Genomic DNA, 12613 nt, shown 5'->3' on the forward strand with positions numbered 1-12613 from the left:
AGCAAGACGAATAGGGTTAAAATAGGAGAACAGATAGTAGTAGAGAGAATATAGATTCATCATGGAGGTACAGGATGAGGTCTTTGATTTTAATGACAGACAAGGAGAGGTATCTGATCAGTACCGCTCGTTAGGGGAGAGAGAAACTAAAGGGAGTGGTTTGATTCTTCTGTTGTGAAAATTAGAGATAGATGGGCAGGTTCCAGCAGCTCATTCTGTAAAATCAGTGAGGAATCTTGAGGGTCCATGTCTGGTGAGAATTCCAGCACCAAACATGTTAGAGACGGTCGCTCGACCTCTATCAAGTATGTGTCAATCTTATGCTTTGTCATGACTGTTGTATCAGCAACAACAATCAGTAACAGATAAAATAATGTCATTGTCAAAACATTTGTTTAAGCCTAGGGTTAGGTGGTATTGGGTTAAGTGAATTAACTTGGGTGCATTTGTTAGATGGGAAGGAAAATCAGGTAACAGCAAACCCTGAAGCATTTGAGGTGTAACCATTGAGGGCTAAAAGTTGTTTTTGTTCTAATAAAACATATGAGGTAAGGGGTATGTTTATGGGAATATCAGATTGTGATGTTATATGATAACTTTGGATATGCATGACCTTAAGGGTAGTAATGAGAAATATGTTACTTTTTATGTACCAGGTAGTAAGAAGAGCAGGACTTTGATGGTAAAAGATTAGCTTTTGCCTGACAATGTGACTATGGGGAATTTTAGAGATATTTGGAGGGTTTGTGGTGATAAAGCATATATATTCTTACCCTATGGATAGACAGGATGTTGTTACATGTCAACGTTGAAGCTTCCATATGAGGTTTTTACCATTATAAGAGGGGTAGCACCGGACACAGAAATCTGAAGCTATATTTGAAATTGGATGAAAAGAGACATGGCTACATGTCATAGTCTTCAAGCCTATCATTGAAGGATAAATCTAAGGGAGAAGGGGGGACTTTTTCCATGGTATGGTGTAACATTTGGGAAGATCATATTGATAATATTAGGTATACTTTGAGTCCAGATAGTTCAGATATTATCACGAGTGTTATAGATGCGTTGAAGAATATAAGGGATGCGTTTGGGAGATCTGAGAAGACTTGGTTGCAAGATCAGGTAGGCCAGTAGGGGCAGTGATGGGTTACATTTAATGGCAGCTTTGATAACACTGTGTGATGTTTGTAATTTGTTACTGACCTTTGAGAAAGCTATGATATTGAGATAGGTTGGAGAGTGATGCCTGGAGACAACACTCAGATGCCGGTGTTGACTGTTCCTGATCTGGATGAAGATGGACAAGTGGAACTGAATGGATAAATATCATTTTTGATGTTTTGATCATTTTTCCCAAAAAAAAATTTCAATATTGGGGTGATTTTGGTATGATTTTATGAATCACAGGGGGGAAGTGTATGAATGAATAATTATCCTAGTTCATTATTCTATCATTTATGTGATTCATACATCATTTATATATCATTTTTATATTCTTAGTTGATATTGATGTTTAATTTGAAAGTGTTGTTTTGCAAAAGATACTGTTTGGTTTTTCCTTTTCTTCCAGAAGCATTTGGGGAACATATGGAGATTGAAATACTCAAACAAGGACAATATGAAGGGACAATATGACTGGAGGAGATGAAACAAGGAGGGTGTGGCCGATTCCATCATCAACAATCCATTGGAAGAGGAGACTACGGGGAGATGAAGTGTAGTGGACTACATTCCAGTGTCTGCAATGAAATATAGACATATTTGCATGTGTAATACATAATTGTGTCATATTCTTAGGTATTAATTTTTGTAGAATGATGTTTGATGTTATTGAATACATGTGAGGATCTTAGATGTTTTTGTTTATTTCGTGAATGCTTAGGGACAGGGAGTTTAGGCAGGGAGAGGTCCACTTTAGGGTCCAATGGGTTGACCAGCCTTAGAGTGGATATTTTTTGGATAGGATTTTGTTTGCAGGGGCTTACATGTGTATTTAATTGCATCATAGTTTCAAATGCATTTACATGGTTTATGAGTTTATTTGGAGTATCTAGGTGGTTGCCTGGGGCAGAGGGACCGTGAGAGAATTTTACTGTCTTGATTGATGGATGGATATCTGAAAAGATGGCTGCCGGACAGTTTTTCGCTCTTACACTCCATAGAGATTTGTTCATATTTCATAGTAATGTATTCACACTTCATAAACAGTTATTTCATAGAAAGGTATTTACACTCTAGAGAAGAATGTTTTTGGTTTAATGTTAAAGATACTCAATAAGATAAATTGTTACTTGTCATAATCCTATTCTGTTTGTTTTCGAGACTGTTCGTCTCGAAGGGGGGATATGTCGTGTATTGAGATTATGACGTTGTTAAATGTTTTTAAGTGGAACTGAAAGAATGTTGATTTTAGTATCAAGAGGGAATGTTTTAGTGTAACGTCACATACAACAGACAGGAAGTGTGTTGTAGACAGGGGAGACTGGTGATTGGCCAGAAGAGGGAGCCCATCTTTTTGCATTGTTTATAAGTAGGGGCTAAACGAAAGAGAGACAGAACGGCCATTGCAATCTGGGACGCCGTTCTCCAGACACCGCGGGTCTGTAACTTATGCTGTAACCTTGTGATATTAATAAAAGCCTCTAATCATTGTGCAGCATAAGCGGACTCTTTGTTGACAGCAATAATTGCCACCATTCACCCGATACAACAATGCAAATATAATTCATGCTTGTTAATCTTTCCTCCTACCTTCCCGCTCAGGGCCACACAGGCGCTCATGTTGGCTCCTACATTGCCGCGCTTCCGGACTTTGGTTGTGACTGGGCAAGGTAGTGACGTCATAATCCTCTCCGTCAAGACGCCTAACACTGCCCTGGGATTCACACGGGTCTGCTTGATCACAGGATGTGACATGTCCAGAACTCTGCAGGAGGGGCCCATTATAGGTCAGATTTCATAGAAATCTGGAAACACTGGAAAGCTACTTTAAAAGTAAAAAAATTGATGTACCAATCACAGATTGTCCCTTTAAGGTAAACTGGTAGTGAAAACAGTGAGGATGTAGTTTAACTTTAAGGAAGTTGTTAAACCAGTACAGTTCCATTTATTTGTTATCTGAAAGTACTTCAACCAGAAAATGTCATTTTTACATAAAAGATACTTGTCTGATGTCATTGCAACCATTGTTGCCCGCTGGTCTTGGGTCTAAAAATGGACTCCTTGGGAAGGTGAACTGTATGATGTATTATGACTGTATATGACTGTATTGAACATACGTCCAGTATAGGGTAACTCACCTGTCTTTTGAGTAGTTATATAACTCCTTCACATCAACCTTCTCTTTGTTCAGGCTGCACAAAGACAGCTTCTGTTTGGTGAACAATTTCCCTCCCACGGTAAGTTTGAAACCAGCCACCTTTGCCTGCACGTTTCCGTCTGCGTTCATTTCTTTCCTGTCACCAAATGTCCCAGTGTAGTCCACAAAGTCACACTCCTTGACAGCTGAAGGAACATTCAACATTAGAAATGACTCTTCTATGCTATTATACCACAACACACATATATATATAACAGCTACATCCACAACCCGATCATTTTCATAATCTATTCAGAAAGACAAGAGTAGGATAAATAATGAAAATCAATGGTCAGATATTTTAGAACAACAACCCATAGTTATTCTTCACTAATGGGCTGCTCTGGTGCTTACTTGGGCTTAAAGGTGAGTCTCCAGGCTCTCTTGGCTTCAGGACATCACTGAGGGTAAAGCCAGGGGACTGGTTTTTGGGTTCCTGCCAGAAGCATCTGGGCCTGGTCTTGACAATGAGTGATCGGAGATTCAGTTTGTCTGTGTCGTTCAGACTGGACACAGGGATAAGGCGTCCATCATGATCTGTGTCCTTCACGAAGGCTTTTGTGGCTTTGGAAAACATCTGAGAGATGGTTGTGGATCGTGTTTCTGGCTGCAGCAGACACAAATGAGAAAGAAATTTAATAAACAAAACTAGGATTAACACATGAACACTCAATCAATACAACAGCTTCTGAAGAGCATTGTAAATACATTTCACACACGTGAAAGTTTGCAAGTTACTCAATAATGCAAACACAATCTTTTTGGAAGGTTCACTTTCCAGTGAAAAATAGTTTATCAGATCAGAGTAGCAAACAGGAAATACACCAAAATGTTGGTTGTGTATCATTCAAGACTATCCAAAGCATGCTGTATATTTTCCTAAATTGTTTTTATTTCAACAATCTGTAAGAGCTTCAATACCTGTTTCTCACCAATTCTTCCTCTGGGTCCTTATGACTCTGACAGGTTGTAGAGATATGCTCTTAAGAATGAGATACTAGTATGTCTAAAATGCATTAGCTAAGAGTTCATTACATAGTAGAAGGAGGAGTCTCTATCTTAACTCCTTGGGAAACATTCCTCTTCCACACCTGCTCTTCACTTCTGTTTTATTTCATGAGAAAATAACTTCACGCGAAGCAGGCAGAACTCAATGAGCAACATGCCTGTATTGTTTTGTGTTTAAGAGCAGGCTGTCATCCATTGTTATGTCTTTGGTACATGCCAAGTTACAGGGAAGCATAATGTGGTTTAGCTTCGTTAAGTGTTGCCATCCTCATGGCAGTGAAGCAGTGTTGGGGAGTAGTTCTTACAGTGCTATGAAAAAGTATTTTCCCCCTTTCTAATTTTCTCTACTTTTGCATATTTGTGACACTGAATGTTATCAGATCTTCAACCAAAACCTAATATTAGATAAAGGGAACATAAGTGAACAAATAACACAACAATTACATATTTATGTCATAAACAAAGTTATGCTACACCCAATTCCCCTGTTTGAAAAAGTAATTGCCCCCTTACACTCAATAACTGGTTGTGCCACCTTTAGCTGCAATGACTCCAACCAAATGCTTCCTGTAGTTGTTGATCAGTCTCTCACGTCGCTGAATTTTGGCCCACTCTTCCATGCAGAACTGCTTTAACTCAGTGACGTGTGGGTTTTCAAGTATGAACTGCTCCTTTCATGTCCTGCCACAACATCTCAATTGGGATTAGGTCTGGACTTTGACTAGGCTATTCCAAAACTTCCAATTTGTTGTTTTGGATCATTGTGTGTTTTGGATCATTGTCTTGCTGCATGACCCAGCTGCGCTTCAGCTTCAGCTCACAGACGGATAGTCTGACATTCTCCTGTAGAATTCTCTGATACAGAGCAGAATTCATGGTTCCTTCTATTAAGGCAAGTCGTCCAGGTCCTGAGGCAGCAAAGCATCCCCAAACCATTACACCACCACCACCATGCTTGACCTTTGGTATGATGTTCTTACTGTGGAATGCAGTGTTTGGTTTTGGTTTTACATTGTAGAATAATAGTGAGGACATCAAAACTATGAAATAACACATATGGAATCATGTAGTAACCAAAAAAGTGTTAAACAAATCAAAATATATTTTATATTTGAAATTCTTCAAAGTAGCCACCCTTTGCCTTGATGACAGCTTTGCACACTTCCTGCCGTGTTTGGAGGAGGAGGAATGCTGCCTATGACCCCAAGAACACCATCCCCACCGTCAAACATGGAGGTGGAAACATCATGCTTTGGGGGAAATAAGTATTTGACCCCTCTGCAAAACATGACTTCGTACTTGGTGGCAAAACCCTTGTTGGCAATCACAGAGGTCAGACGTTTCTTGTAGTTGGCCACCAGGTTTGCACACATCTCAGGAGGGATTTTGTCCCACTCCTCTTTGCAGATCTTCTCCAAGTCATTAAGGTTTCGAGGCTGACGTTTGGCAACTCGAACCTTCAGCTCCCTTCACAAAATGTCTATGGGATTAAGGTCTGGAGACTGGCTAGGCCACTCCAGGACCTTAATGTGCTTCTTCTTGAGCCACTCCTTTGTTGCCTTGGCCGTGTGTTTTGGGTCATTGTCATGCTGGAATACCCATCCACGACCAATTTTCAATGCCCTGGCTGAGGAAAGGAGGTTCTCACCCAAGATTTGACAGTACATGGCCCCGTCCATCGTCCCTTTGATGCGGTGAAGTTGTCCTGTCCCCTTAGCAGAAAAACACCCCCAAAGCATAATGTTTCCACCTCCATGTTCTTGGCAGCATTCCTCCTCCTCCAAACACGACGAGTTGAGTTGATGGCAAAGAGCTCGATTTTGGTCTCATCTGACCACAACACTTTCACCCAGTTCTCCTCTGAATCATTCAGATGTTCATTGGCAAACTTCAGACGGGCCTGTATATGTGCCTTCTTGAGCAGGGGGACCTTGCGGGTGCTGCAGGATTTCAGTCCTTCACGGCGTAGTGTGTTACCAATTGTTTTCTTGGTGACTATGGTCCCAGCTGCCTTGAGATCATTGACAAGATCCTCCTGTGTAGTTCTGGGCTGATTCCTCACCGTTCTCATGATCATTGCAACTCCACGAGGTGAGATCTTGCATGGAGCCCCAGGCCGAGGGAGATTGACAGGTCTTTTGTGGTTCTTCCATTTGCGAATAATCGCACCAACTGTTGTCACCTTCTCACCAAGCTGCTTGGCGATGGTCTTGTAGCCCATTCCAGCCTTGTGTAACGATCCCGGCAGTCTGAGTCGGGTCCTGTCTGGTGACTAGTGTTTTTGTTCGTAGTCTCCAGTTTCCCGAGGGTTCGGGAACGCTCCGGGGAGCTCTCTGGTTTTCCGCACCTGCATCCCATCAGCAATCTGCACACCTGGTCCTCATCATCACCCTTCTTAGGCTCTGGCCAAACATCCAGTTCCTGCCGGATCGTTAGCCATGAACAGTAGGTGTTCTGAGTATCAGTTTAGAGTATCTTACGTGAGTTTTGTTGTTTTGTACTTTGTTGGGTTATTGTTTCCTTACCTCCGTTTTTGTCCCATCTGCAGTCACACGTCTGGAACCTTCACCCCACCTCTGCCTGATGGTCGGCGGCTGCCGAGCCATCACTGGACCTAGTACTGCACCCCCAACAACTCATCCACGCCGCCCGCTCTGTCCCTGGATTATTCTGCACCTTTTTGTATTTAAATAAACCCTCACCTTCGTTCAACTCTCCTTGTCCGGGTCTGCTTCTGGGTTCTGGCTGAGGGAACTGTGACAGAACGATCCGGCCAATAATGAACCCAGCGGACCTGGACTCTGTTCGCCATGCCATTACCCAGCAGGAGAAGATGTTGGGCCATCATAGCAAGGTACTACAGGAGATCGCGTTGTCAGTTCGGAACCTTTCTACCGGCCTGACGGAGGTCCAGAACCAACGCCAGTGTCCGGTGGAGGACCCACTACCGGTTTCACCCATCTCGCCTGCCGCTTCTGAAGTTGTGTCCCTCCGTGAGCCCAAGGTTCCGACGCCGGATAAATATGAGGGGGAGCTGGGAAGATGCCGTTCCTTCCTTATGCAGTGTGGATTAGTGTTCGATCTACAGCCCTACTCTTATGCCACCGACAAGGCTAGGATAGCCTTTGTGATTGAGTTGCTGCGTGGTCGAGCGCTGGAGTGGGCTTCAGCCGTTTGGGAACGACAGGATCCCTGCATGGCTTCATACCAGGGGTTCACGGCCGAGATGAGGAAGCTCTTCGACCATTCCGTCCGAGGGAGGGACGCAGCTAGGCGCCTGTTTTCTCTTCACCAAGGAACTCGCAGCGTGGCCGACTTCGTGATCGAGTTCAAGACGTTGGCTGTGGAGAGTGGGTGGAACGAGGAGTCTTTGCAAGCGGCCTTTTACCAGGGTCTGTCGGAGCAGCTCAAGGATGAGTTGATCTCCTATCCGGAGCCTAGTGACCTGGACAGCTTGGTAGCCCTGTCTATTCGGGTGGATAATCGAGTCCGAGAGCGAAGGAGGGAGAAGCAATGGGGTCCGTCCAATCGATCAGCTTCTCAGTTCCCAGTCGGGTCGGGTGGTGGACCAGAACACGTCGATCATTCTCCACCACAAAGGATTAGTGGAGAGGACCTCTCTCCCGATTCTGAACCCATGCAAGTGGGGCGGCACGGGTTAACCAAGGGGGAGCGTCAACATAGACGTAAGACCAACTGCTGCCTCTACTGTGGTCGCTCGGGACATTACATCTCCACTTGTTCCCGGCGGTCGTCAAACTGCCCGGCTCGCTAAAGTTGGGAGGACTTTTAGCGAGCCAGTTTCAACCTCTCAGTACCTCTGTCAGACCCCGCTTCCCGGCTACCCTTGTGAACAGGAATCAGAGCTTAGCGCTTAACGCTTTATCGATTCAGGTGCCGATGGAAGCTTTCTTGATGCCGAGTTGGTGGAACAGCTGGGGCTTTCCAAGGAGCAATTGCCGGAAGCCATTGAAGCGACCACTCTGAACGGCAGTAGTCTGGCACGTATCACGATGAGGACTGAGCCGGTTAAGATGCGGTTGTCGGGGAATCATTCTGAGATGATTTCATTTTTTCATTCTGCCGTCTTCCCATGTTCCTCTGGTCCTTGGATACCCCTGGCTGAAGGAACACAATCCCACGTTCGATTGGGTGACGGGCAAGGTAACGAGTTGGAGCCTTGATTGTCATGCTAACTGTCTCAAGACTGCCTGCCCCCATTCGGTTCCCAGTCAGGTGATTGAGGCTAAACCCCCAGATTTGTCCCTGGTTCCCGAGACATATCACGATTTGGGGGAAGTTTTCAGTAAGCAGAAGGCTCTGTCACTTCCTCCCCACCGACCTTATGATTGTGCCATCAACCTGGTCCCTGGAGCTGTCTACCCCAAGGGAAGGTTATACAGTATCTCCCGACCTGAACGTGAGGCGTTGGAGACCTACATCAAGGAGTCCCTAGCTGCGGGTCTCGTTCGTCCCTCGTCATCACCCCTGGGGGCAGGATTCTTCTTTGTGGGTAAGAAGGATGGCTCTCTTCGACCGTGTATTGATTATCGGGGGTTGAATGACATCACGGTCAAGAACAAGTATCCCCTGCCCTTGATGAGTTCTGCCTTCGACTCCTTACAGGGTGCTACGGTGTTCACCAAGCTAGACCTACGCAATGCGTATCACCTGGTCCGGATCAGAGAGGGGGACGAGTGGTTGACGGGTTTCAATACACCGATGGGTCACTTCGAGTATCAGGTGATGCCGTTTGGACTGACCAATGCTCCAGCGGTATTCCAGAGTATGGTGAACGACGTCCTGAGAGATATGATCGGTCTCTTCGTGTTTGTTTACCTGGATGACATTCTGATCTTCTCGAAGGAACCTTCCGACCACGTCCAGCATGTCCGGCAGGTTCTGCAGCGATTGTTGGAGAATCGCCTGTTCGTGAAGGCCGAGAAGTGCGAGTTTCACGCCCACACGACATCCTTTCTCGGGTACATCATCTCCAGGGGTGAGATTAGGATGGATCAGGAGAAGGTTAGAGCGGTTCTGGAATGGGCCCAGCCCGGTACGAGATTGCAGCTCCAGAGATTTTTGGGGTTTGCGAATTTCTACCGCAGATTCATCCGGGATTACAGCCGTGTGGCCGCTCCATTAACTGCCTTGACTTCCAGTATCAGGACCTTCAAGTGGAATCCGGAGGCGGATCGAGCGTTTCTGGATTTGAAGAGGCGATTCACCAACGCACCGATTCTCTCTCAACCGACACGGCCCGTCAGTTCGTCGTTGAAGTGGACGCATCTGATGTGGGAGTTGGCGCCATCCTGTCGCAGCGATGCTCCACGGACAGTAAACTCCATCCCTGCGCCTACTACTCTCGTCGCCTTTCGCCTGCAGAGAGGAATTACGATGTGGGTAACCGGGAGCTTCTCGCGGTGAAACTTGCCTTGGAGGAGTGGCGCCACTGGTTGGAGGGGGCGGAGCAACCGTTTATTGTCTGGACTGACCACAAGAATCTTGCTTACGTGCAATCGGCTAAACGTCTCAACTCCCGGCAGGCCAGGTGGGCGTTGTTTTCGGACGATTCAAGTTTGCCCTGACGTTCCGACCTGGATCTAAGAACGGCAAGGCGGACGCCTTGTCCCGGATGTTCTCCAAGACGGAGGAGAGTGGGTCCAAGACCGAGACAATTCTCCCCCGGAACTGCGTCGTGGGAGCAGTCATGTGGAGGATTGAGGAGGAGGTGCTGGCGGCCCTTCGGACTCAGCCCGGTCCCGGTAACGGTCCACCCGGTCGGTTGTTTGTGCCTGAGTCGGTTCGTCCTGCTGTCCTCAAATGGTCCCACGCCAGCAAGATGGCTTGTCACCCTGGCGTGGCTCGGACAATGGCGTTTCTTCGCAGACGTTTTTGGTGGCCTGCCATGGCCGAGGATACTCGGGGTTTTGTTGCTGCCTGTCCAGTGTGTGCGCAGAATAAGAGTACCAATCGGCCCAGCTCTGGACTACTTCACCCCCTTCCTATTCCCCGGCGTCCATGGTCGCATCTGGCCCTGGACTTCGTCACGGGGTTGCCCGCTTCTGAGGGGAACACGGTCGTTCTGACTATCGTGGACAGATTCAGCAAGTTCGCCCACTTTGTGCCTATTGCCAAGCTTCCCTCTGCCTCGGAGACGTCCGAGATCCTGGTTAGGGAGGTTTTCAGGGTCCACGGTTTGCCCAGTGATATCGTTTCCGACCGTGGCCCTCAGTTTACCTCTGCTGTCTGGAAGTCCTTCTGTTTGGCCATTGGAGCTACAGTCAGTCTCACATCTGGTTTTCACCCCCAATCCAATGGTCAGGCGGAGAGAGCCAACCAGAAGATGGAATCCACGCTACGCTGTCTGGTCTCTTCCAACCCCACCTCCTGGGCCTCTCAGTTGCCTTGGGTTGAGTATGCCCACAATACTCTCCCTACATCTGCCACTGGGATGTCTCCCTTCCAGTGCCTGTATGGCTACCAACCTCCCCTGTTCCCTTCTCAGGAGAAGGAGCTCTCAGTGCCTTCTGTTCAGGCCCATATTCGTCGTTGCCACCGGACCTGGCATCGGGCCAGAAAGGCACTCCTTAGAGGTTCGGACCGGTATCAGCTCCAGGCGAATCGTCGCCGGATCCCCGCTCCCACCTATACCATCGGAGATAGGGTTTGGTTGGCCACACGGGATCTTCCGTTACGGACTGAGTCTAGGAAGTTGTTACCGAAGTTCATTGGTCCGTTTGTGGTGGAGAAGGTGATCAATCCGGTGGCAGTTCGACTCAAACTACCGAGGACGCTCAGAGTCCATCCCACCTTTCATGTCTCCTGCCTCAAGCCTGTCTTCCTCAGTCCTCTGTTGCCTCCTCCGCCTCCTCCTCCTCCTCCTCGGATGATCGGAGGTGGTCCTGCCTACACGGTGCGTCGCATCATGGATTCCAGACGGCGGGGCCGGGGTTTCCAGTACCTCGTGGACTGGGAGGGGTATGGTCCTGAAGAGAGGAGTTGGATTCCGCGGCGACAGGTCCTCGATGCTGACCTCATCAGCGACTTCTACCGTCTCCATCCTGGCGCTCCGGGAGTCCGCCCGGTGGCGTTCGTCGGAGGGGGGTACTGTAACGATCCCGGCAGTCTGAGTCGGGTCCTGTCTGGTGACTAGTGTTTTTGTTCGTAGTCTCCAGTTTCCCGAGGGTTCGGGAACGCTCCGGGGAGCTCTCTGGTTTTCCGCACCTGCATCCCATCAGCAATCTGCACACCTGGTCCTCATCATCACCCTTCTTAGGCTCTGGCCAAACATCCAGTTCCTGCCGGATCGTTAGCCATGAACAGTAGGTGTTCTGAGTATCAGTTTAGAGTATCTTACGTGAGTTTTGTTGTTTTGTACTTTGTTGGGTTATTGTTTCCTTACCTCCGTTTTTGTCCCATCTGCAGTCACACGTCTGGAACCTTCACCCCACCTCTGCCTGATGGTCGGCGGCTGCCGAGCCATCACTGGACCTAGTACTGCACCCCCAACAACTCATCCACGCCGCCCGCTCTGTCCCTGGATTATTCTGCACCTTTTTGTATTTAAATAAACCCTCACCTTCGTTCAACTCTCCTTGTCCGGGTCTGCTTCTGGGTTCTGGCTGAGGGAACTGTGACACCTTGTGTAGGTCTACAATCTTGTCCCTGACATCCTTGGAGAGCTCTTTGGTCTTGGCCATGGTGGAGAGTTTGGAATCTGATTGATTGATTGCTTCTGTGGACAGGTGTCTTTTATACAGGTAACAAACTGAGATTAGGAGCACTCCCTTTAAGAGTGTGCTCCTAATCTCAGCTCGTTACCTGTATAAAAGACACCTGGGAGCCAGAAATCTTTCTGATTGAGAGGGGGTCAAATACTTATTTCCCTCATTAAAATGCAAATCAATTTATAACATTTTTGACATACGTTTTTCTGGATTTTTTTGTTGTTATTCTGTCTCTCACTGTTCAAATAAACCTACCATTAAAATTATAGACTGATCATGTCTTTGTCAGTGGGCAAACGTACAAAATCAGCAGGGGATCAAATACTTTTTTTTCCCTCACTGTATATGCAGACCTGGGTCAAATTCCAATATGTATTTCTATTTCTATTTTTAAATAATATTTTCACAGATTTTTATATTTGTCTTCACTTCCATCTTCCTCCTGCCACTACCCCATATACACATTCTGGGTTTCCATAAGTACAGTCAAGTGGTCCTCCTTTGTCGTTGCAAG

The 12613-nt window shown here is 46.8% G+C and overlaps 1 protein-coding gene across 3 annotated transcripts in view; it reads right to left on the minus strand.

The window, feature by feature from the left end:
- The window catches only part of LOC121562929 (gasdermin-E-like), a 57480-nt gene that overhangs the window by 17620 nt on the left and 27247 nt on the right, over window positions 1-12613 (minus strand). The window contains exons 1-4 of one of the 3 annotated variants that reach the window (XM_041875064.1): window positions 4283-4338; window positions 3716-3968; window positions 3303-3507; window positions 2755-2929 (exon numbers count right to left, since the gene is read on the minus strand). In XM_041875064.1, the coding sequence (XP_041730998.1) occupies window positions 2755-2929; window positions 3303-3507; window positions 3716-3938 (603 nt within the window). In that variant the 5' untranslated portion in view covers window positions 3939-3968; window positions 4283-4338. Of the gene's footprint in view, window positions 1-2754; window positions 2930-3302; window positions 3508-3715; window positions 3969-4282; window positions 4339-12613 lie in introns of those variants that run through there. The other 2 variants (XM_041875063.1, XM_041875065.1) reach the window with 2 other exon arrangements.

The sequence above is a fragment of the Coregonus clupeaformis genome, unplaced genomic scaffold (genome assembly GCF_020615455.1).
Source record: "Coregonus clupeaformis isolate EN_2021a unplaced genomic scaffold, ASM2061545v1 scaf0064, whole genome shotgun sequence".
NCBI classification, from domain to species: Eukaryota; Metazoa; Chordata; class Actinopteri; order Salmoniformes; family Salmonidae; genus Coregonus; species Coregonus clupeaformis.